Source organism: Rhinolophus sinicus, linkage group LG10 (assembly GCF_036562045.2).
Source record: "Rhinolophus sinicus isolate RSC01 linkage group LG10, ASM3656204v1, whole genome shotgun sequence".
Classification (NCBI taxonomy): domain Eukaryota; kingdom Metazoa; phylum Chordata; class Mammalia; order Chiroptera; family Rhinolophidae; genus Rhinolophus; species Rhinolophus sinicus.
Genome location: NC_133759.1, coordinates 61,215,684 through 61,241,890, shown reverse-complemented (window position 1 = coordinate 61,241,890; position 26,207 = coordinate 61,215,684). Strand labels below are relative to the sequence as shown.

The 26,207-nt window shown below is 38.5% G+C and overlaps 1 protein-coding gene across 2 annotated transcripts in view; it reads right to left on the bottom strand.

The window, feature by feature from the left end:
* The window catches only part of TAFA1 (TAFA chemokine like family member 1), a 558,841-nt gene extending 544,710 nt beyond the window's left edge, over nt 1-14,131 (bottom strand). Inside the window, exons 1-2 of one of the 2 annotated variants that reach the window (XM_019711753.2) lie at nt 13,679-14,131; nt 11,597-11,717 (exon numbers count right to left, since the gene is read on the bottom strand). In XM_019711753.2, the coding sequence (XP_019567312.1) occupies nt 11,597-11,714 (118 nt within the window). In that variant the 5' untranslated portion in view covers nt 11,715-11,717; nt 13,679-14,131. The remainder of the gene's footprint in view (nt 1-11,596; nt 11,718-13,678) is intronic. The other variant, XM_019711752.2, reaches the window with a different exon arrangement.
* Between the last annotated feature and the right edge of the window lie 12,076 nt (nt 14,132-26,207).

Sequence of the window (26,207 nt, the reverse complement as noted above, 5' to 3'; positions counted from 1 at the left end):
TAGAAAACAGTATGGGGGTTCATAAAAAAATCAAGAATAGAATTACCATATGACCTACCAATCCCTTTTCTGGATATTTACCCCAAAAATCTGAAAACATTTATCTATAAAGCTATATGTACTCCTGTGTTCATTGTAGCATTATTCATGGTGACCAAGACATGGAAACAACCAAGTGTCCTCTGATAGATGATTGGATAAAAAAGAAGAGATACATATATACAATGGAATACTACTCTGCCATAAGAAAAGATGAAATACTGCCATTTGCAACAACATGGATGGATCTTGAAATCATCATAGTAAGTGAAATAAGTCAGACAGAAAATGTCAAGTATCCTATGACTTCACTCATATGTGAGATATAAAATTGAAAGCAACAAATGAACAAGACAAAGAAACAAAAACTCATAGACACAGACAACCGTTTAATGGTTACCAGAGCGTAAGTGGGGAGAAGTGTGGTAGAGGAGGATAAAAGGGGTCAAATATATGCTGATGGAAGGAGAATTGACTCTGGGTGGTGAACACACAATACAATATATAGACGATGTATCATAGAATTATACATTTGAAATCTGTATAATTTTACTAACCAATGTCACCTTAATAAATTGAATTAAACATAAATAAAATAAAATAAACAGTATGACATATTTTGTCCTTTATCACACAAGGGTAACAATAATTCAAAGGTGAGAAAGTCCTCATGGGACACAGAGAGTCTGACCAGAGTATTGTTGCTGCATTTTTGTTAATTAACTGAATTCTTTCCATAGAAACTCTAATTATATACTAGGGCTCTTTCCTTCCACCTGTGGTCATCAATGTAAATTAGTTTACAAAGAGTAACATGGGGGAAAATCTTGCTTTCCCTTTAAGTGGAATAATATAAAGTTTCTCTAGTTTAGAGCCTACAGCTATCCAGGTCCACCACCAACCCACCTTATTCCCCTTACCTGCCTCTAAGTCTTTACTTCTTCTGTTCCCTTTGGTTGACTAGGTCACCCTTGATCCTTTCTACTAGCTCACTTTCTACCCAGTACCCATAGCCCAACACAAAATCACCACCTTCATGAGGATTTCCCAAATCTTCTCTCTTTAGGATGAATTGCTTCATACTTTGTGATCCCAAAGCACCCTGTTGGGTTAGAGGTCACATCACAAGCGACTTTGCATCTTAGACAGAGTTAAAGAAGACCAGGGAAAAGAATTAAACATTTCTGGAAGTAATGAAAAGAACATTTTGCAATTCTCAGAAGTTGACAGAATTGCCTAAAGCTACACTATCTTAAATAGTAGTTACTGGACATATGTTGCTATGTAAATTTAAATTTGATTTAATTGCTATTGGGTTCATTTTCTTATTTTTTTTAAATAAAGTGTTTTATGTCATGCAGTTTTTGGATAGGAGAGAGATTCTGGAGAAATTCAGTCAATTAACTGACCTCAGGGATGGTCAAAGACTCTCAACTTGCATACCAGTGTCAATCAGTTAATTGGTGGTACCTGGAGAAGGACTGAGAAAGATTATGAAATCCTATCTAGGCTCTGTGGGAATAATCACTGTGATTGATTACCTAGGCCTCTGACAGAAGGCAGGGGATTGGCAGCATGTACACCATAAATCTGCTTTTACTTCTGAACAATCCTGGGAGTAACTGTCAAAATGTTTCCTACAAGTGTTCACCCAGTGACCTAGTTTCTCAAGCACATGTCCGGTATGTGGCATCTTGCATTTTCATCAGATAAAGAGATATAAGGAGCTACAAAGACAATTGAACTTAAGACCTCATCTGGAAAGCCTTCAAATAACATGCTCTCCTGTCTTCTATCTTAGCATTTGATTTCAGAAAAATGGCTTTTTATTATTATTTTTATATTGCTGTGTCATATATTTTTTTCAATTCATAGTTCTATGAAGGGTTGGTCTCTAGTTTACAATTCCGTCATAGAACAGTCATGTTCAAACCTTCTTTACTATACCACATTGAGGAAGTGAAATATCCAATTCTTACCTGTTTCTACTTCCCAATAGAAAAATACTTAGGTAATAAATACTTGGAAGGGTACATTTATGACTCACTAATTACGTTTATTAACATATTCACGTTTTACAAAATGTGCCCTATGGACATAAAGATAAACCAAAAATGTGACCTGCCTTGAGGTTTACATTGCATAGGTTCACAGGCAGTATACCATGAAAGGTAAATGTTTTGAATCCATTCAGGACATCGAGGCAGCCACAACAACGTAACTAAAGACACTTATGAAAGAGGACTTCCAGAACTGCTTCAGAAAATGGAAAGAACGATGGGATAATTGTGTTCAAAGAGGGGGGGGGTGTTTTGAGGGGGATTAATGGTGATGTGTCTTTTACTGTAATAATTTTTTTTTTATTTAAACATTCACTGAAGTTTTTGATCACACCTCATACAATTGATGTCACTATACAAGTGTCAACATACAAATAAATGTGAGTGATTTATATGTACTTGTTTTACAAGGATATAGATGACAGTTTCTGAACCACAATTCATTTCTGAATGTATTAAAGTCCAGTCTTCACCAAATTTAAAATCCAAAATATGCAAAATGCATCATTACAGACTATAAGGTTAATGAAATAGCCCACAGCAAACTTAATTGATAATGATAAAACTAAACCAACACTAACGTATAATTTAAAAGCAAGGACCACAGCAACTGAAAATCACTAACAACCCAAACAATGCTCATGATAAACTGATAACAAATTATCTTTCCCCAAATTACATGAATTGTAATTATTTGCATGCAGGCGCTTTGCAATGTTTTCAAGAGCTGGCGGCAGTTTTCTTAGTAGAATACTGAATGAAGGAAGCTCAGTTAGCGTTAGCTACACGTCATTCCTAGTAGAATCATAACTCAATTGGTGTACTAATAAGTAGCCCATATCCGTACACAAAATGAATACACATGAAATTTTAAATATTTGCTCAAAAGAACAACAAAAACCCTTGGGTTTTAAGATAAATTTACAACCTACTAGTGGACTTTAGACTTGAGTTTGAGAATGTTAATAAAGTATTAAATGACGGCATCGTAATGCTACCTGATGCTTCCTTCTGTTTCATTACATTTGCAGATTACTATTTCTCCTAAACCTTACTTACAGGAAAATTAATTGATTTTTAGCTAAGATTCAAATGAGACCTCTGTTTAGGCCATTGGCTTCATTACATAAATGCTCACTGTCTATCAGACCCTAGTGCTACCATGTAGCATCATGCGACGGGCTCAGAGACACAGTGTTTCAGCATGTTGGGGCTAACTCAGGCTAAGACTAAACCATGGGCATAATTCCAATGCAGACCAAGGGAGATATTCATAGAAACCCCCTGTGACCCCACTGCTGTCACCTCTCTCCACACTGCTTGTATAAAAGGACTTGATAAATTCATTAGGCATCATAAAATGTGGGAGCTGGAAATAATCTTGTCTGAGGTGACACACAGTTGGCAGGTGGGATACAGCCCTGAGTCAAGTTTGCTTGTCCCATCTGACATTTCAAAGGTAAGGACATTACACTTAAACTTCTAGGTATCTGGCTTGCCTTAAGCTATCAGATGTTCCGGTCACATTGAACCCATCTCAGGTGTAGCCTAGGATTTGTTGTGGCCTCTAGATGTGCATATGCTCGTTAGTTGCCACAGTTTTCAGTATTTTGTGATGTCTGGTCCCCTGGCTGGTCCAATCAATTTTGTTCACTGCCTGGTCTATGAAGGTATTTACATAGTTCAGCTGTGAAATCATCCAGGAAGTTTTCAGACAGTTTCAGCAGAAGGCTTTTTTAAATATACAAAGGTGATTTTGTACTGAATCTTGCTCTATCAAATGGATAAAATCAATGAATCAGTTCCTTGGGCAGCTTATAAGCCTCACTATCTGGCAGAACATTCCTTACTGTTTGTGGAATGTGTGGCTCACCTCCTGAGGCTGCTAGGTGCCCTATGAAAATCATTGATTCCTTCCCACCCTCTCCTCAAAAGCCTTGAAACTGACACCTGACGTGAGACCCTGAGAGCTCCAGCTTCATACTGCTACTCTGCTGCTCTCCCCTCATTACATATATATATATATATATATATATATATATATATATATATATATATATATATATATATATATATATATGAAGGCTTAATGTGCTGCTTTCCTGCCAGTGTAGTCATTTTTAGAGTGTATAAAACTGTTGCTAGTGGATCAGAAAATAATTATTGGATACTTACACACTATTTATTCAGTATGACCTGCTGGCCTGCTGACCTTAATCCAAGATACACTGTCAGTTTCAAGAGCATTGAAGTGCTTTGTGCCCCGCGGAGTAGTAGGTGTGGTAGCTCATCTAAATTTGGGAGCTGGTATTCTGCCTTCACGTCAAAGCATATGACTCAATCGGTCCATTCTTCATCCACGCAAAGGGAAAATCAGAAAATCCTTAGGATGCATACAGACTCAGTGAGCTTGGATTTATTCCTGGGTAAAATGGATGTATGCCTAGAAAATTTGGTCTAATAATGGTGTAGTAAAAGTGAATAGAGGTAATTGCATTAGCAGAACAACGGCATTGGCTAAGGATATAGGAGATCGTCCTCCCTTCTATACTCAGGGTGAGGACTCATTTAACTCCTTCCCTGCAGGGAGGAAGCATCAACGTACTGAACAGGCAGATGCCTCAGAGCATCTATCCATCTTCTGAGAGAAAATAACTGTGATGATATAATTTCCCTTTTCTTTCTCTGAGCCCTTATTATATAAAGACAGGGAAGTAGAAACAGTGGGCCAAGAGGTTCCCTAAGTGCTTTGAGGACATCATCTTTGGAGAATTCAATTAGTTTATACAAATTGTTAAAATGATTCTTCTTCTCTTTACCCCAAAGAAAGGAAAATGTGCTTGTCCGGTGTTATTTTCTAGCTGCTACAAAGATGAAGTCAATTTTTCTCTTGATATCAAAAGATTTAAAAGCAAAAGGCTTTTCCCTACTTGCTAAGTAAATTTCTCTTCAGTCCCTCAAGACCACGCTTATAATACTTCTAAATCTCTAGGGGAAAAAAAAAAAATCATTCCCTGACTTGAAAACCCTAGGCATTTAATTTTTTACTACACTTGTAGATATATTCTTTGGATTATTTTGATTAATGGATTAGCTGTCAAATAATGAATAAAGTCAAATACCTACTCAAAGATGTTGCACAGATACATACATAAATGCACACATTATACTTACAATTTGTTGTATCTCCTAATTATAAATGCACAAACAGATACATATGGATCCATCCGTACACACACAAGCACTCACACACAAATAGTAACAAATAAAGGAGAGTATAAAAGTCCACCAGAACAGCCATTCTTTCTTTCCTTAATAATATCACACATATTTTCTGAGACCCTATATGTCAAGTTCCTCACTAGAAGTGAGAGATAAAAAGATGACTAGCACAGGATTCCAGAATTATCTTGGCCCACACATCTCAACGCATGTGGTATGAATAGGCACTGGCGATACTGACCAAATGAAAAATGTTTGGAAATTTAAGTTAAACACAACCAGGTTTCCTATCTGCAAATCTTTCCAAAACTTTCATACACTTAACATGCATTGCAAATCTCCAAGAGGAGAACATACCATGTAGTGAATGTTATTCCAAAAGCTTTTTTCCAAGAAGTATCTTGAGGGGACAGTATTTTGTGAACTGGGAAATGCTAACCTAGACATTTTGTTGAATATTGAAGGTGCTTAGAAAAAAAAAGGGCTTCGTGATATTTTCCTACCTATGTCTCCTTCTTGTTCTTTAAATTGGAAACATTTGTTTGATGTATTTCTAATTTTACCATAAAATACCCTGTAGGTAATATCATAAGTTTTTTATTAAAAAGCAATATATACCCACACTAGAAATGAATCAAAAACACTAACACTATATAAAGAATGTCTATAGCCTTCCTGACATTTTTATGCATGTGCAAATATTTTTCCCCCAAAATTACTTTGAATCTGAATATTCTGTTCCTTGTTTTCTTCACTCAACAGTATATCATGGGCATGTTTGCACACAAGTACATATAAACATATCTCATCCATTGCAAAAGCTACATTGAATTCCATTTTGTAAATGTGCCATAATTTGTTTTACCAATCCCCTTTTGATGGAGATGAAATTCCCCTCTAATTTTTTTTTGTTATTAAAATCATTGTTGCACAGTGTTTTAAAGAGTTCAAGTTGCCATAAATGAACTTTAAGAAATTAACAAGTGAAGGTTAATGTTCATTTGTGCAACTTCTAAACATTTGTTTATACTGTGATAAAACATCTATTTTCCTTAGCTACAAATTGAGGCTATAGGGTTGAGTGCATATAAGTAACAATATTTATACAGCATTGTAATAATTCTCTTACAAGTTCAAGAGACAGACAGAAAATATTTATTTGTACCTCTACTTGGTTTTGACACTTGAGTGTTATCAAATGTTCATAGCTGTGCTCTGACTCTGGAATGAGGTCAACGTCATCAGTCAGGTGATCCATGGATTATCACTAGCATCAGTTTATACCAAGTTACAACCTGTCTGCTCTAATCCTTACACCAGTTCACTACACTTAGCAACCTAGCACTAGTATGCATTCTTAACAAGCCAATATGCAACCACTATTGTTCTCACTGTGTATTTTATATTACAATTATGAAGCAATTCTTTACTCTAATGTACCTTGGCATTCTGATGCACATGCCTGCAGCAGTTTTCAATAAAGTAATACTGAATAATAAGGTAACAATAAGTATAAAGCATACAAGAATGCTTTTTAGTATTTTAATAAAACAACACTTTAAAATGGAGGGTGATGTTCAGTATGTAATAATTTAAGTCATGAATGAATACCTGTAAACACATAGTTTGCTTAATACAGCTTTAAATCAGGCCAAGTGTAAGTTACACGGATGATTCTATTCAGAGTAATCTTTTCATATATAATTTCCATACACCCCTGTCAATAAAATAGCAGTGACTCTAGAATAAATGATTCATTAGGCACTGTAACTCTTGTCTCTTGTAATTTATCTATATAATTTTAAATTACTAGAGAATCTCAAGGATCTTCTCCTAAAGTATTTTGAAATGATCCATATTTTATTATGTTTCAAGGACAACCCCTCACATACATCCTCACACACCCACACACTTGAAATTAAGTAACCATTAAAATTGCGGTCATAATTCATATATCCACAAAGGGAAAAAAAACTAATCCTAAATTAGAAAGTTACATTTAGCAAACCATTCATTCTTTTTTACCTGTTACACAACTGGTGCTTATAAAGAGTTGAACGTGTCTATTTTAATTACCTGAAACAGTGAAACACCACTTTTGAGTTTTCATTGTTTAGTCTGCCTTTTTTAAATTAATTGCCCTCCTAATTGCTGTGTTGTGTATATTTTTAAAAGGCATGAATATTCTTCAACTTGTTATAGTAATTTTCTACATCATTCCCAGAATAAAAACTTGATTTAGCCAAATATTAACATTATTGAAATTACAAATCTGTTAATCTATAGCACATTTTACTCATTTGTGCAATTTTGAAATTCACTTCCATTTGATTGACTTTTAATCTTCCCTAACTAGTGACTAACTGAAAATAAATGGTGCGTTCCTAATACTGTAAATATGAAAAATAGGAAGTACTTAGGGACTGCAGGGGAATACATTAAAATCAGTCAGTTTTCTAGTTAACATATTCTCATTCTGTTTGTGTACAAAACCCACTACACTGAGAAGACATCACAAATTCATGGTCTCACAAAAACATTGTCCTGATTTCATGTTTTGACAGAAGAAATTGGCCCAAATCTCTAACATTTCCTCTGAAGGACTCGGGCTGGCTGGTGCCGTCCAGGTGCTGCACAATCTGAACGAGGGGAACATCACATCAAATTCCACTCATCTGTCAGTGTAGTGGATTATTTCTTGAGAGACTGAAATTGGCTGCTGGGAGCAGAGCACCATCCATCTTACCGGGTAGGGCATGGTGAAGTTGCCTGTAAGAAGCTGATGAGAGGAGCCAGCAGTTCCTAAGCAGGTGAGGAGACAGCTGGAAAGCCTTTACTCGCCCTCTATTCAGGGCTCTGAGTGAAAGATCTGTCATTTTGCACATTTCCTGGGTACTTGGTATGCACAGGGTGTCTGTCTGCTCCAGCTTTATGAAAGAGGTGATTTTTCAAGCTTAGGCAAATGTGGCAAAGCTCAGGGTCTGCTGGTGTCTCATTTTTTCTCATCATGTCACTTGTTTTAACTGATTTGAGAAAATGAGATTATGTTTTTCTTTTTTGCTCATTTATCCAGCTATTTATTTATTTATTTGCTCATTTAGGGGTGGATTGTCACAGATAACTGGCCCTGATTTCCCTCTTGTTTTCATACACATTTCATTAGTGTCCCTAAAGATTTAAGACCCACAAAAAGAAACATCCCAACTCTCATCACCAAAAGCATATATTTACTCTTAAAATCAAAACAGAAGACTGTACCAAAGAAGATTGTATTTCTGACCGAAAGTATTAGAATATTGCTATTTCCAAGATCTATTGTTTTAATCTTTACAGCAATTCTTGAAAACCCAAGGAAGTTGAATAACCATATTACATACATTGGACTTTCAGTTTAATATCATTTTAATCTTTCTGTATCTAGAAATGAGTATTTATAGTTTCTCTATTTCATCAATGAAGCTGAAATGAGTCTCAAATACATAAGCACTTGGGATTGAAATTGGTCTCCGTACTGCAGTTTCTTGGGGTATGTGACATACCAATTGACTATGTATTGGTGATAACAAGCAATTTCTAAGAATAGACAATGGGGAAAACAAAGACTGTGTTTAATTTCATTCAAAACCTAATGATGTGTTTCTCAGTTTAAAATTATAATATTTTGATAATAAGCACCAAACAGACATGAGTTTACTTATTGCAAGTAGCATAGCCATAACCCCACACCAAAAAAAACTTATATATTATCTGATTAATGGAGACAATCTGTGAAAGCTCATTGCAAAGTGTACTGTTTTTCATGACTATCTGTATAGAGAATAAAATAAAACACACAGCATTTGGTGGTATATTCTAGCCAGCTGCCACATAGTTAAAAAGCAACAACAAGAGTATACACTAGGTTTTTGTCCTGATTATGTGGATGGACGATTAGCTGTGTGAACAGCAAAATTTCACTCATTTAACATCTCTCACACGCACATTTTTAGTCTATTAAAGGGGGGATGGTGTCAGTAATTCCTGATATTTATAAAGAGTTTTACAGTTTACAAAGCACTTTCAAGATTGTCATTTATACCCCTACAACATCCCTAAAGGAGAAACTGAACTCAGAGAAGAAAAGTGACTTGTTCAAGGTCATGCCGTTACGTTAGGTGACAGGTGATGGCTAGTCCTGAGCTCTGCTGTCACCTCGTGCCACCTCTCACCAGTTCTGCTATGGCTACCTCCTTTCATACTGGGTTTGCAGTTCAAATGATTCCAAGGATTGACATAACTTGAAAGTTTTCACAAATTATGCCAAAGGGCTGGCACTTCCTCAAAGAGGCTTCTTGGCATAACTATTCTGTGCACTGAGAGACATCACTGTATATATATCCTCCTTGGGAAACAGACTCAGGAGGTGAAATCAGACCAACCTGACCTCCAACAGGCAGTTATTGGCTGTGTGGTTTCAGACAAGTCACCCTGTACCTCAGAACTTCAGTCTCCTGGGAGGGTGGCGGGAGGGAGGAGATTACACCTGTTTGTATAAGGATCAAGCCAGACAATGGGAATTAACCTTGGGAGCGCGACTGAAATACTCAACAACAATTGTTTTGTTATGTAGTCTTATTTTTAAGTATTACAGTGAATGCAGATTTCCGGTGCTACTTGTGTGGCTTTGTAACGAGTCCAAGACATTTTTGCCAGAACAGATTGACGATTAACTGACCGGAGGTAACGTGAGGGTTCCAAAACCCACGTTTGTTTTCCCTCCACCTGGGCACTGAAGCCTCGGAGTCTGGCGGTGTCCACTCCAGGCTCGGGACACACACCGCAAAAATACAAGCGCACAGCATCGGCAGAACACTTTCCATGCCCACCTGCAGGGGCACCAGCGTCCCCTCGCCTAGCCTCCTCCAGTCACGGAGTGGGGGATAAGAGTGGCTGGGGCCCTGAGGCTGCCCCCTGGTCCCAGCCGGGAGCCCAGGTCGCCCCCCAACCCTCCTCCCGGGGAGAACTGGGTTCTGGCAAAAGAACAGGCTGGTGAGCTACTCGGCAGCCTGGTGCAGGCGCGCGGGAGGCCCCCGGACTGCACCGACGCGCTTTCGGTCCTGCCCTCAGCCTGAAGCCCGGAGACGTTGCTGGAGGACTGTGCAGACGAGTCCAGGATCAGTGCCCAGACCGGCTGCAGAGCCCGGGAAAGGCAAAGGCATGGACCTGGCGGCCGGAGCAAGCCGGGCAGGAGGGAGGAGGCCGGGAAGGGATTTGGAGAGAGGGTGAAAGGCTGCGAGCACCTGAAAACTGAGGAGCAGGATCTTGGGCGCGCAACTGGTCCCCTGGGCCACACGTGGTGACTGGTGCAGGGGGACTGAGGAGGACAGCAGGGTGAAGTAAATGGATGCAGAGGCTGAAGCTACACAGAAAATGGAAGGAAAGCTTTCCGAGAACCAGGGCGGGTAAAGACAATCAAGCTGGGGGACAGTAATGAGAAAGCTGGAGAGGCAAAGAAGGAGAGAAAAATCCAGATTGAAGAGTGAGGCCATGAAAGGGTAAGAAATCAACTTTGAACAGAAAGACCAAGAAAGCAAAGTGCGTCTGGAACTCAAAATTCAATATTGGGGGGGGGGGGGGGAGAAAGAAAGAAAAACAGACTAAAGGGAACTTGTCCCTGAAACTGTCGAGAGAGAGAGAGAATAAAAAAACCCACGGAGCATACTGGAGGAACAGAAAGTGAAGAAAGGGAGAAAGGAAAGGAGACAAATTAAACCAGACAAGAAATAGTAAGTTACTTTTTAATTTCTTTGTCGTTGACAAACTACTTCCAAATTCAGTTTTGGCACTAACATTCCCACAGAATCCTTAGCCACATACACACTGAGATTATAGCATCAGTACTGGATTAAAATGCATCCCAAGAATATACACATTACTTAATCAGTTGTAAAGATCATATTTTGCATCCACCAAACATCCTCAAGTCTTGACAATCATCCCACCTTTTACAGAATATTTCACTTTGGGCCAAAGTATTCAAAAAACAAAAGATTTCTACTTTTTAAATGTGGAAGGGCGTGGGAGGACTCTTTTAGAAAACGCTCTTTCCTGAGAAGTTAATAGAAATACCGCCAAATCATTTTAGTAACCCCCAGCCTCCAAAACATCCTGCCAACAGTAAGTCTTGGAATGCAGAACTGCCCACACTAAAGCACTTTCTGTCACTTGCCTTCAACCATCTGTTAAGGAGACAGCAGTGAGACTGGAGGCTGCAGTGGAGTCAGCGCCTGGCTTACCTGGTCTGTGCAGGTGGTGTTGCTGAAAAGTGTGCTGAAGAGATCCATGGCAGAGCAGCATTGCACAAGCACTTATCCACAAGTACAGGACCCAGGACATCGCAGAGACCATAGCCATTCTCTAAAGAGAATATTAGACAGGAAAGATTAGCCCCAGCTGCAAGCCCCCAGCTGTCAATTCTACTGATGAGAGAAGAGGGAGGAGGGAGGTCTCAGACATCATGTCCCTTTGCTACTAGAAAAAAATGACCCAGCAGAGGTCATGCCATGATGTGGGATTGAACGAAAGCACTATTCAGATCATGAATTCGTTTTTGAAATTCTGCAAAACCAAACTCCAAGGATTGCCAAAACAAATTAAAGTTGGACTATCAGTTAGGCACTTTGAAACATAGTATCCTAACTAAACATTCCATTTTACACAATGATCTTTAAATTATAGTTATTCCAGGCATTGAAAAGCTGCATACTCCTGTTCTTTTTAACTTCATTGCAAGTCTGACATAAGCCTGAAAGAGTGGATTCTTTTTCTTTTTTTAATTCTACATTCATGAATTTTTAATCACTCTGCTGTCTTCTAAACTAAGTAATCATTTCTCAGAGGCATGTTGTAATCTTCTGATAGAACCAGTCTTTTTGGCTGGACTTAAAATCAGAAGGAATTGTCTTCAGCCAGAGTGAGTTTCAGATGCAAGATCTATGCTTCTATCGTAGAGTGAGCTATAATTTACAATATTGCTCTGCCTCATAAGATCCCATTGTGGCATTTGTCTTATAGTGTTGGTGAATATGCATATACAGGTGGTCTATGTATTTATGGATGAGCATACACCTTTTCACAGGCACTGAAACTTTGCAGTCTTATCTGCACCTGTAAGGAGCTTAGGCGCTACAGACACTCAGCTGTACTACATACTGTCCAGTTCCTCAAACAACACCTATGCTGCATTTCATATTGCCAAATTAATCAAACTTGAGACAACACCCTTACTCAGCCAGGGATAGGGAAGCATTTTCTGTACAAGAACCCAGTTAAGTATATGCTTACCTTATGAATAGAGAGAGCTTTGGAACCAATATTATTCCTTTTTAAGTGTTTTCACTGTCAAATCATACACTTTAAGTATTTCAACTATACATTTAATACCTGCCGGTGACCTCCCGGTGTGACTTCTCTAGTCATGGAAATTGCTACTCTCAAAAACTGTGATGTTCAGAAAGCAAAAAAATATACATCGTGTGTGTGTGTGTGTGTGTGTGTGTGTGTGTGTGTGTGCGCGCGCACAGACATAATACAAGATAATTTATGGGTTTTAGGAAAGAGCTATAGTTACTTCAAGAAAGGTTTTAGGACTATAATAGACAAATGGTGACAACCTTCATTAAGTGCAAAGTAGGAAAACATTATTTTCAACAGCATGGTACCTTTCATGCCCCAGTCTGTGATTCAGATGGACCATTCACTTTATTATTAGTTTCACTGCTCACTGTTTACTTTATATACAGCAGAGCTAGCCTAATCGTCTTCAGAATTATCAGGATAACATAGATATACATTCTGTTCAGTAGAGATAAGTAGCAATGCCCCTTCTGTGATTCCTGAAATGAATGTATTTCGGGGCCTTTTCAAAATACCGTGAAAATTACAGAAAGACAAAACAGAGGTGACTGTGGCATGCATTGACTGCTTGTGAATTCCAGTTAAAATGCACTAGGAATTTATCTAAACTTGAAAAAAGCCTACCACAATCAAAACTTAACAGTTTTTCAATGTCTGCTTTCTCTGGCTTATTTCTTTACCCACATTGATCTTAGCATTCAAAAAAGATTACTGTGACTTGACCTTTGCAGCATTTTCCTTCTTTTTCTTTTTTTTCATTTACTTTCTTTAATTCTCAGCACTACTTCCAAGGTTCCTGCATATCGTTCTCATTACTCACTCTCCTACCAAGAGGTTGTCTCTATGTTAATAGGTGTTTTCCCCCAAATAATACATCCAGCCTTACATAGTTCTCTAGAGATGACTTGAATAGGTTACAAATCGGCTTTCTGAATCTTAAGTCCTTAAAAGAGGCTTCTTACCTGAAAAATCCAGCCAAGAGCAGAGTACTCTATTAGTGTTCATTGGAAAGCTCTAACACTTTCTAAAATCCATCTGTGCCACAATTCGAGATTTTTTTTTAAAAGAGCTTCCCAATAATCTTCTTTATCAGGATTTAAAAAAATATGTTTTTCTCTTCCAATGCTATTTCCACAATAAAGGAGACATCGGGTTCATTCAGACTGTATTGTCAGAAAAGAAGCCAAGGTTTGAGGGGTGGAAACCTTGTCATTTTCACCTTTAAATCATCTCCTGGCGTCACCTCTGCCTGACGAGACCTTTGAAGTGATGATGAGATAATGTGCAGTTTCCTGATGAAAATCAGTTTAGAGTTAATGACGGACCATCCCCACTTCAGTGCTTTCAGCGCAGAGTAAGACAGCAAAATGCAGGAGCTGGGCTGCTACACTGTGCTGTAAGTAGCAGTAGTCTGTTTCAATACATCCCTCCTCTGTAAAGTATCACATGTCTTAAAGTGACATTACCCTCTATTACAGCTACAGTGAATTGTAATACCTGCCCACTGACTCTTCAACAACTCAAGCAGCACTGTAACACTATATTGCCTGGTATGTTATGTTAGAGGTTTTACTGGTAGCACTCATTTGCCACAAGAGTAAAGAAGGAAGGAGAAACAAAAGAAAAAGAAACATTCTATAAAATATTGATAGTGTTAATGGGTGTTAGACTTCTAATAGTAAATGGAAAAGTGACATATAAGCCATTTCTTACCTCTTAATGTTCTTATAACCAGTAAGTTAACCAAAAATATTGTTAGGTTTATATAAATTTAAGTCTGTCGATTGTTTTGTCAGTTCAGTCTGAATATATGGTATATCTGAAATACAATATAATGTTTACATACAGAAGTCCAATAAAAATCTTCTGAGTTTTTTTAATATGTTTAATAAATAGAAATGTGTCATTTTGACAAAAAAATGCTCAAGGCATTTTTTTTTTTTTATTTCCCTCTCCCTCAAATAGCATGCTGGGATGGAGAGAGGAAACACTCAGAAGTTCAATATTTTATTTCTAGTACTATGGTTCAAACACTTTCTTCAGAAATATGGTATGATTGTACCTAAACATCAATGATGCATGTAAGGTGACCTAGTTTTCAATTATAGATTACACTAGCAATGATTCTCAGAAATACTCATTCAGTCATTTCATAAATCAGTTATAAAGCACCTACTATGTGTTAGATACATGGGAACAAGGCAGAGAACCAGATCAATGTGATTTCTACTCTTATAGAGCATACTGTCTATTCTTTCATGTTGTTTTCAAAATCAAGGTAGTTCTTATAATTGTCCTTCCTTGAAAACCTTTTGAAATGCTCAGAATACTCTCTTGCCTTTCATAGGCATTATAAAGAAGGTTCGATGCTGCACTGTGTCTTGGGAAGCCATTCTCTTCCCTTATGTTACACAGAATGAGAGAGTGAGGTACCCTTCAGACTCATCAATCTTTTCCAATGGTCTTTCACAGTGCACAATGCACACATAATAGCTCTTTGTAATATAACAACTTTATTAAACCTTACCAATAAACAAATTTCAAGATAACAGTAATTATTAATCTTACAGTTAAACGTAAGTCAGAAACATCAAAGTTGTAGTTGGTATTGCATATTTCTTTTCTGTGGTTCATTATTATTGTATTGATAAATATTGGGGGTGTCAAAAAAATGTATACACATGACTTGCAGTCATCTTTTGTTATCAGCATATATTATTACAATTTTAATAGTTTTTTTTTCTTTCTTAAAATGTGTATACATTTTTGGCATCCTCTGTATATACAGAGTAGTTACACATACTATGCAATGTCAACACAAAAATAATAACAGCAGTAACAGCAGCTAATGTTTATTAAACCTTCACCGTGTGCTAGCCCTACTCTATATATTGTTGCTTGTAAGGTATAACTCAATCCTTTTTACTAACCTCATTATTAATCCTATTTATTAACCCCAGATAAGCATTATTATTGTTTCATAAGTGGAGAATCTGAGGGGGGTCAGGGAGATAAGAAATTGGTCAAGGTAACATATCTAGTAATAGTGCAGATTTCGAACTCCAATGATCTGGCTCAAGAGCCCATCTCTTAAATACAGGGATAAAACAATTCATGGGGAAAAATTATCCATTACATTTTCTTTCTTTTTTTTTTTTTTTTTTTAACATTAAGACAGTCAAAAAATTATGATTCACTCATTTAAGAGGCATAGATTGAATACATTGCAGGCATTTGAAAAACAATACTTTGAAACATAGCTTTTTGTCCCATGATTGTTTTTTGGTTTTGTTTTTGCTACGCTAATGCATTAAAATTAAAAGGAAGTTCACATTTGCTAATAAAAGTTACCATTTTGAAAAACTGTAACCATAATGTTCTTCATTTCTAGGGATTCAATTAAGGCTCAACATAGTTACTTATCTAAAATTCAACTCAATCTAATGAGATTGAAACATGTACTATTGATTATATTCAAGACACTCAGATAGGAATTGTTGAAAATTAAAAGAAAAGAAAAAGAAAAAGAAATGGAAGAAAGACTTGCCTTTTCAGGTTTAAGTAACTTTCTGTATATGTATGTGATGGAACAAGAATATCAACACTATTCCCCTTTTTTTCTATCAAATACCTTGTAGTCCATTGTGTTACAGCCAATGATCATTTGTCTTAATAATATAAGCACCAACAGATATTAACATTAAGGCAATTTAGTCAATTCTCCCCACTGAAAGTGCAACTACTCTCACACCTTTCAAAGAAGTTTGGGCCTTTTACCTTCTGGCAGCTATAGGATTGTACCTCCTGATCACTTTGTGGTTGGCTGGACCAGAAAGTCCTGGCCATTGAGGTGCCAGCAGAACTGATGGCATTGCGTTGAGGCTGGAGCACTTAACTGTTGAAGTGACACCTCCAGATCTTTTTTTGCCTCTGGAACAGGGACTAGCTGCACTATCAGCCTGGATCCTTGAATGGCTGCAAAGAGCAGAGGCCCTTGCTTCCCCTACCAACCCATAATAAATGCACATAATGAATAAGAAATAGTATATTTTTTAAGCAACTGAGACTTGGGGGTTACTTGTTAGTGCAGCGTAACCTAGTCTACCCAGACTGATGAAGATTTTAGCCTGCCCTATTCATATATTAAATCCATTTTATGCTCCATACAATGTTCTTAGCCCTGAGGAGACAGCAGTACATACATCAGACCAAGTTCCTACTTTCACAGAGCCCTCTGCCATAGAAATCCATTGGAGCTTTTTGATCAGAGCAGTGATAAATTTAAAGCATTGATTATTGCAACTGGAATCCCTTAGTGTTCTGATAAACCAGGGGTTATAACCTGATCACTTACGTGGCCATGGCCATGTTCTGCTCAGCTGTTTTGCTTATACAATCACAGTATGTCAGAAAGGAAAGGACCAGAGCACCATCACTTTAGCCCATCCACTTTCTTGAATTTGTGATACCCTAAGGAGTTGGGTTGGGTGTTCAAACCATGATCCAGGCCAAATCCCTAAAGATACACATTTCAAATACAGTATCTATGTATATGTACCTTTGTGTATGCAAAAAAGAAAAAAACAATCCTATTCACCAGAACTCCCTATGGAGAAACCCATATTTATTCATAAGAAAGACCCAGTGAAAATAATAGGGGGTGAAACCTGAAATACTCATCAGACTTAAATAATGAAGTATATTCAGCCAATTGCCCTTGGTAATAAAAGGCAAGGGGAGGGAGGAATGGGGGATAGAACATGTAATAGGGTGGAAACCTGGAAGGAAGAAAGAAATGGTGAAGGGGTGGGCAGACAGACAGAGGTAGAGAGAAACACATTAGAGTCACAGAAAGAAAAGGACCGAGGATAGAAATTTCTATTGGGGATTTCTTTGTGGGAAATTATATCCTATGGTGTATGACACTTCCCTGTGTCTCTAAATAATTATAAAGTCTTAAAAAATAAAAATAAAATAAAATAAAATAAAAAGCCCCAAAAACTCACATCTGCTTTACATTATTAAGTTACTTGGGGAATCTACTGAGGCCTGAATCCTGCATCTAGGCCCAAATCCCTCATTCCTCTCATTATCACACTTTTCATTTCTTGGCATTAGAAATAAAAGCCATTTTTAGTTTAGTTTAAGAAAAATCCACATAATAATTTGGCTAATTTTAATTGACAAATGTGTAGAAAAAGATTGAGACATGCAAGATTTTATGTCTATGCATATTTCTAAATTGAAAAACAACTAAAGAATTTAAATAAATTACATCTGGACTAAGAAACATGCCAACTTTCAGTCCAATGAAGATTAAAGTGGCTTAGATGTACACCATTTAAATCAGTTCTAAATATTTCTTGAAATAACACATTTTGGTTGTGATTTCACAACAATGGTTTTTTTTTCTTCTTCCATTTCAATTGACTAATGTAAATGGAGGCATGGATAAAAGGACCATTGTCATGGAACCTTGTCTCTGATCTATATGCCTTCTGTAGCATTGAATCCCAGTTTTTCTTTTTCTGTAGTGACTGGGGCTACCCATCATTTGATTAACAATGTCTATTTTAAATCCCTGACCATGAGAAGGCAACAGACCTTTGCTCCCAAGATATCATCTGTATAATTTTAACTACCATTGTAATTAACTACTTCTGGACTTATCTGTTTGATATCTGCTTTATCTCCTTACTAGAGTAATAACTCTACTTATTAAAGAACAACGTTACCCTATTTTTCCCCCATAGATAACTGCATATCATTTATATCACTTTTTTTCTACAACTCACCTGAAATTTTCCCATCTGCCATGGGATCCTACCTACTGTGTTTTGCTGAAAATAAGACCTACCCCGAAAATAAGCCCCAGTTAAGATTGCCAGATGGGTGGACACATTTAGTATGTTATGACAATATTCCAGAAGAAGATGATGTGATTGTTGAATATAGATTGTTGTACATGAAAAAATAAGACATTCCCTGAAAATATGCCCTAATCTGTCTTTTGGAGCAAAAATTAATATAAGACCCGGTATTATTTTCGGGGAAACAAGATAGTATTTGCTCCCTACCAGATACACAGCAACATCATTGGATTGCCAGCCTTACTTTGGGACCTAAATAAAGTGTATGTATTTGCCTTACTTGCTTCTCTATTCTGTACCCTACAGTGTTTCAAAATATACTCGTATTTAAGCTAAGAAAAGGAGAAGGATGATGAAGAGAAAGCAGATGAATATAATTCCCAGAGAATGGGAGTTAGAATAATAACATATAATGTTGATGATAATTGATGATCATATAATGATGATGCTGATGATGTATTAACACCTACTTTGGGAGGACTCTTTCTATGTGCCAAGCCCTGGCTGAACCATTACACACAGTGTCTCATTTAATACTCACTCAAGTGCTAAAAGGGCTGTATTACAGCAATCTCAATTTTATGGATGAAAACCCAAACTTCAGAGACATTAAGAGACTGAACTAATGTGACCCCTCTAGTAAGGTTGAAGAACTATAAATCAACTCCTGTTTGATCCCCAGAGCCTAAGCTCTAAGCAACGGAATTCTAGGCAAACAAACCATCAAGAAACAATACGTTTTTATGTGATGAAGCTAAAAGGCCAAGTAAGCAAAGTAAGACGTGCCTGATGTGAAGCTTGAACATGAAATGCAAACCATCAAGTGATACAGAGGAAGCACTATTTTGACTTTAAGCTTCCTAGCAGTATAAGTGGAGAAGGAAACAATCATTTCTTTAAAATACACAGAATCCACAAGGTAAAAAACATAACAAAAGCAAACAGAAAAACTAAACTGCTGCTCAAGAAAGAATAAAAGTCATTAACAGTAACAGAAAATGAGCAGAAGCTAAATCCTCTTCTATAAAGCTGGTGATACTCAATGCTATAATTTGTATCTGGATATATAAGGCAGAATTTTCAATAAACTGTAAGAAAAGGGAAATGGAAGACAAGGTTTTCCTTAGGCTGAAAGAAAAGATAACCTTCATGTAGCAATCTCATTTTTCACCTCTAGCAGCCTATCTCTACAATTACTTTATCAATTATAATTCTTCATTGCTTATCTTGTCTGTCTCCTAGGCAGAAGAAAATAAAAAAGAATAAGGCCATTTGTTTTCTTCATCCACTTCTCATCTCTTTATTCTCCTTTAGAAAAGAAAGTTGAAACCACAACAGCTTCACCTCTTTCTCTCTAATCAAAGTGATAAATAAATTGCCATGTTAGACACTACGTGGTCTCTTTATTACAAGAATATAAATACATATCATAAGCACATAAAGGTCAAGAAAATGACTGCTTTGATTATTATAAAGGCAATAACATGATTTCTTTGGTTAATAAAACTGTCAGATCCATAGCTGGACTCACAATCACTGTCCCCCAAAGTCACTCTAAGATATGGTCCTTCACCCACTCAGTGGTTCAAGCCAGAAACGAATACTCTCTTTGCCATCCTCTTTCCATGAACTCCCACACCCAATCAGTCACTTCCTATTAATTTGACTTCCTCTACATGCCTTAAATCTCTATTCTGTCCCTCTCCATTCAAACACCAATGCCTAGGTTACCATCATTTTTCACCTGAATTAGAACTACACTTTCCTAACTACTTCACTTGCCTTCAAATGTATGCTTCCCACTTAACTCTTCTTCACTCTGCAGCCAGAAAGAATGTGTTTGAGATGCATGCTGATCATGCCACTACTGTTATTTAAAAACTTTCAATGGTTTCCTATTGAGATTAAAATAAAGCCCAAATTCATGACTGTGGTTGACAGTGCTTTGCATGAGCTGTGGCCCCTACTCAATTTTTAGCCTCATCTCTTACAAACATTGCCACTCTTGGTTCCTACTACACTCTTCTTGGGTCCTTGAATGGGACAGCGGAACTTTCCCCTAATAGCCTTCTGTAATGCTCCAAACCATATCAAGTCGCCGTGGTTTATACTCTTACAGCTCCCAAGATATCATCTGTATAACCTTAACTACCATTGTAATTAACTACTTCTGGAATTATCTGTTTGATATCCGCTTTATCTCCTTACTAGAATTGCCATGAGAGCAAGGAGAACCAGCATCTTATTCACTGCTGTATCTGGTATCTTATAATAGGCACTCAAATGTTTACATGAATAAATTAGTAATCAATGATTCAAAATAGGTTAACTATCAACAAGGCATGCACAATGAATTGTTTTTCCAGAAATAGTGGCTTTTGTGTACCCTCAGACCCCCCAATAGTCTTTGCTAATTCTTTTGCTAGCCAATAGGATGCATGTGTGAAGTGGTGTATTCAAGGTGACTGTCTTGTTCTGTGTTACTCTATTGCTATGACAGTAAATAAAGGAAATTGGCATAGATATTTGTTTAAACCCATACCTACCTGCTACTAAATTTGTGTTGGATTTTTTTCCTAGAAGAAAAAAATGAAACGGTCCTGAATTGTTAGCCCTGGTTCTCAGTGTTTGATATCCCAAAATGATCTGATGATAGAACTCACAGCTGAACATTGAAGAATAAAAAGTACTTTACAAATGTTAAAAATCAAATGAAAACACATAGAATTCTATTATATTGAACCTAGAAGAGACTTCTCCTCACTGAATATATCTCCTCATTTAATGTTTTTCTCTTTCTTCTCACTCTCTCCCTCTTCCATCCCTCCTTCCTCCCTCTCTCTCTGCTTCTCTCTCACAGTACTATGTACTACAACTTTCTGTGGTGCTAGAAATGTTCTATATCTGCTGGCCAAGATTGTAGCCACTATCCACATGTGGCTATAAAACATTTGAAATATGATTAGTGCAACTGAAGAAATGAAATGTTTATTTTATTTAATTTTAACTAATTTAAAAATTCAAATAGCCACATGTGATTAATGGATACTGCATTGAAGAGCACAGTTTAGAATACACCAGCTAGATCAAGGAAAATAAAACCTGTGACATTAAATAATTTTTTAATAAGCTAGAAGAAAGATCTTGAATTACCTCTTAGTCCTTCTAGAATAAGAATAAGATAGAAATAAGGAGGTAAACTGCAGTTGGTTACAATTAACAAAAAAACAATTCAAACTGGAGCAAATGATAAAGGATGAATGGTTGGTTATAGGGTGAGAGTCCACAGGTGGGGTCACTTCCAGGTGGGTTTGATTCAGCATCTCCACTAAGCCATTAAGTCCTAGCTCATTCCCAACTCTTTCTTTGCCTTTGAAGGTTTCCATTCTAAGGCAGGCTCCCCATGAAGGATGAAACATGGCTGCCAACAGCTGTCTGGACTACGCGCTTCCTCATCCGTATAATGGCAAAAGAAGGGATTGTGTGGGGAAGGTCTCTCAGATAAGAAAAGGTACTTTCCTAGCTTCCTCCAGCAAAACACTTCTCATGTCTCCTTAATTTGACTTGGGTCACAACTTGAGCCAGTTACCTTGGTGTCACATGGGGTGGCCTGCGGGACCCCTGGTCCTGCTCCCCACATAAGAACACAGGACATGGTAAGGCCAAAAAGGAATACCCATGGAGCCATAGATAGGGGAGTCATACCACTATAGTCTCACTGGCAGCTGGGTTTGGAGACACAGGAAGCAGGAGCCACAGAATCAGCAATCCACACTCTGCCACATTCCTCCGCTTGTTAGCTCAGCCACCATCTTCTTGCTAGCCCCCATTTTCTGCTAGCGTAGCCACAGCAGTTATATCAGTGGCCAGTGGCTCATTGGTTACAGCTGACAGCCAACTAGCCACAGCTGATGGCCATCCAATCACAGCTGACGGCCATTTACTACCCAAGTGTGCACCTTTCCATATGAGGGCGAGAGCCTGGAAATTGCACTCCTGGCTCTGTCCCCACACTCCACCCTTACAGGGTCTCACCTTACAATCTACGCAACAAGCGTCTTATGCAAGGGGCCCTGTGTGAGGAACCTGGAGGTGAATGCAATATCCTGGATACAGCCGGGCTCTCTGGGCACAGCCAGGGTTTCTCAGGGCACCACCAGTACTTCTGGGCACAGCCAGACTTCCTGGGCTTCTTAGGGTACCACTAGTCTCCCTGGTCTCAGCCAGGGCCTCTCAGGGTACTGCCACAATCTCCTGGGCCTCTCAGGGTACCGTGCTGGAACAACAGCGGCTCACAGTCAAGGTGCTTACATATTCTCCATAGTGGCTGGTCAAGACACAAAAGCAAACATCCGCCAGTTCCACTACATGGTGGTTGTGGGGACAGAGCCCCAGAGAGTAGTTTACAGGCTCTCGGCCTCACGTGGAAAGGTGCTGGCTCGGCTGTGGCTGATTGGCTGTCGGCTGTGGCCGGTTAGCCGATTTGCCGCTGGTATAGCTGCTGTGGCTACGGAGGAGAGCTGAGGACTGCCGAGGATTGCCGAAGAGCCGAGCAGAGCCGAGGAGAGCAGAAGAGAGGAGAGGAACAGGGTCGAGGAGAGTGCAAGAGAGTCGTCGGTCGGTTGGCGGAAAGGCGGATGGCAGGTCACGCCTCCGGTGGGCCCAGCCTCCAGTGAGACCATAGTGGTATGACTCCCCTACCTATGGCTCCGTGGGTGTTCCTTTTTGGCCTCACCATATTCTGCGTTCTTGTGTGGGGAGCAGGAGCAGAGACCCCGCAGGCCGCCCCGCCTGAAAAATGGCGCGACGAGCAGAGTCTCCCACACGACAGTGGTACGTTCAAAACCAGTCAAGCTGTCCATTAAATTAGGGATGGAACCCATTCCCCATAGTCCACAGTCATAACACTTTAAATGTGAATAAAACTGAATAAATTACATTTCTGTTTAAAAATAAAAAGTATATAATGTCGTGTGGGGGACCCTGCTCGCTGCGCCATATGTCATGCGGGGCCGCCTGCAGGACCCCTGGTCCCACTCCCCGCATAAGAATGCAGGATATGGTGAGGACAAAAACACCCACGGAGCCATAGGTAGGGGAGTCATACCACTATCGTCTCACTGGCAGCTGGGTTGGAGACACAGGAAGCAGAGGCCACAGAATCAGCAATCCACACTCCAACACACTCCGCCGCTTGCTAGCTCAGCCACCACCTTCTTGCTAGCCCCCATTTGCTGCTAGCATAGTCACAGCAGTTATATTAGTGGCCAATGGCTCACTGGTTACAGCTGACGGCCAACTAGCCACAGCTGATGGCCATCCAATCACAGTTGATGGCCTTTTACTACCAGAGCCAGCACCTTTCCACGTGAGGGCTAGAGCCTGGAAACTGCACTCCTGGCTCTGTCCCCACAATGTAGTACAGTTCTTAGCCAAATAATGTGATCTTTTCCTCTGACCAAGTGTGGGGACAGAGCCAGGAGTGCAGTTTCCAGGCTCTCGCCCTCAAGTGGAAAGGCCCTCACTTGGGTAGTAAATGTCCATCAACTCTGATTGGATGGCCATCAGGTGTGGCTAGTTGGCCGTCAGCTGTAACCAGTGAGCCATTGGCCACTAATATAACTGCCGTGGCTACGCTAGCAGGAAATGGGGGCTAGCAAGAAGATGATGGCTGAGCTAGCAAAAGCGGATTGCAGTTAGCAAGTGAGGTTAGTTGGCAGAGAGAAGTGAACGGCAGGCTGCGGATAGTGTGGCTCCTGCTGCCTGTGTCTCCAACCCAGCCGCCAGCGAGAACATAGTGGTATGACTCCCCTACCTATGGCTCCGTGGGTGTTCCATTTTGGCCTCACCATATCCTGCGTTCTTATGTGGGGAGGAGGACCAGAGACCCCACATGAATCCCTGCGTGACACACATAACATGTCTAAATCATGAGATAAGTTAGCTTCCCCTAAAAGAGATGCATGGAGTGACAAAGGTGTGGTTTCTTAAAAACATTAGGACAATAATGAGAAAAAGCGAACAAACAGGAAAGACATGATCACTGTTGACTAAAGCTAGTTATGTTTTCAAATGTACTTTTAAAACTAAAGTACTTTGATAGTTTTATAATTATTTTAAATTTTAAAGTAATATATACATATTTTAAAAGGTAGAAAATGCAAGATATAAATAGAAAAAAAATTTAAAGTCATCAATAATCTGCCACAGAAAAGTTACCAGTACGCACATTAAAGTATACATACCCCTAACAGTTTCACAAACACTCTTATTTGGTTTTGTTGCTTTTTTAAAAAACTTGTATTTTAATGTATAATATGTTTTATGATTTGCTTTTTTTTAAATGAAAATATCACACATTCCAATGTCAGTAACTATTCCTCTAATGGTGACCTTAATCTATTTAACCAATCTAATGTACTTTCTTTTCTCTAAATATTCCACATCTATTTGTTGCTTGTAAATTGTGGTTAATCTTACTTTTATGACAGCAACTTTCCTGCTATGCAAGACAGCAAATTAACAACAGCAATGTTTATCTTCTTCTGTAGGATTCTGCATGATACCAGGTCCTACATGATACAACAGAAAAACAAATCCCCTTTCTTGTATGGGCTTTAGTCCTATTAACTTTTCTTGACACCCTAAGTTTGTATCTGATTTGCCTTCAAGTAAATTTCTGTCTTTTGTCTTATGGTTAATATGGTCGATTATCTTTTCTCTTTCATTTTCTTTGAATCTTAATTATAGGAAAGAGATGATTTCCAGAAATAAAAAATATATAGGAAGATATACTACACATATATTTTAATCCATATCTCCGTGGCCTCCCTCCTTTTATTTCCTTATTTTTTGACTTGGTCAGTGAGGCAGTAAAATAATAGAACAGCTAAGAGAATGGACTCTGGAGTCAGACTGCTTGAGTCCTTACTTCAGCAACGCCTCTTACTAACTGTTGGATTGTATGCAAGTCACCAGCCACCTCCCTGATACCTAATTCAAAGGACTGTTGTTAGGATACATATCAGCGTGCCTAGCATATTGTAGGTCTCTATAAACTTTTAAAATTAAATTTCATTTCTATGCTATAACAAAGATTTGCTCTAAATTTTAAGATGCTTTCTTACTTCTCTAGCTTTTGCATATTTAACTTTTTCTATTTGCCACATCTTTGCTTCCCTTTCTATTTTCTTACCTTTCTTCCGCCCCTTCTTTCTCCTAAATTAACCCACTCCCACTTTTCTAGAGTGGGTTCTGGTGCATCATTCTCCGTGGAGTTTTTCTTGGCTTCCCTAGTCTAGGGTAGACATCACTCCTCTACACTCCTGTGAGATTCCGCATCTACCGCTCTGTGCCATGTTGGTCAGTTTACCTGTCTCTCCTCTAGACTATCTTTCATCTCCTTACCTCCAAGTAAAGCATAGTGCCTTTCCATTCTTCAAACATGCTCTTTTTGACTACAAGCTTTCTCACATCTGGTTCCCTCTTTCTGGAACATTCTTCCATCCTATCCTCTGCCCAAATGGCTCCTTTTTATCCCTCTGGTCTCAGAGATACTTTCCCTGATCTTATCATTCCCTGTTTGAAAACATGCAATGGTTTTTCAATGCATAGAATATAA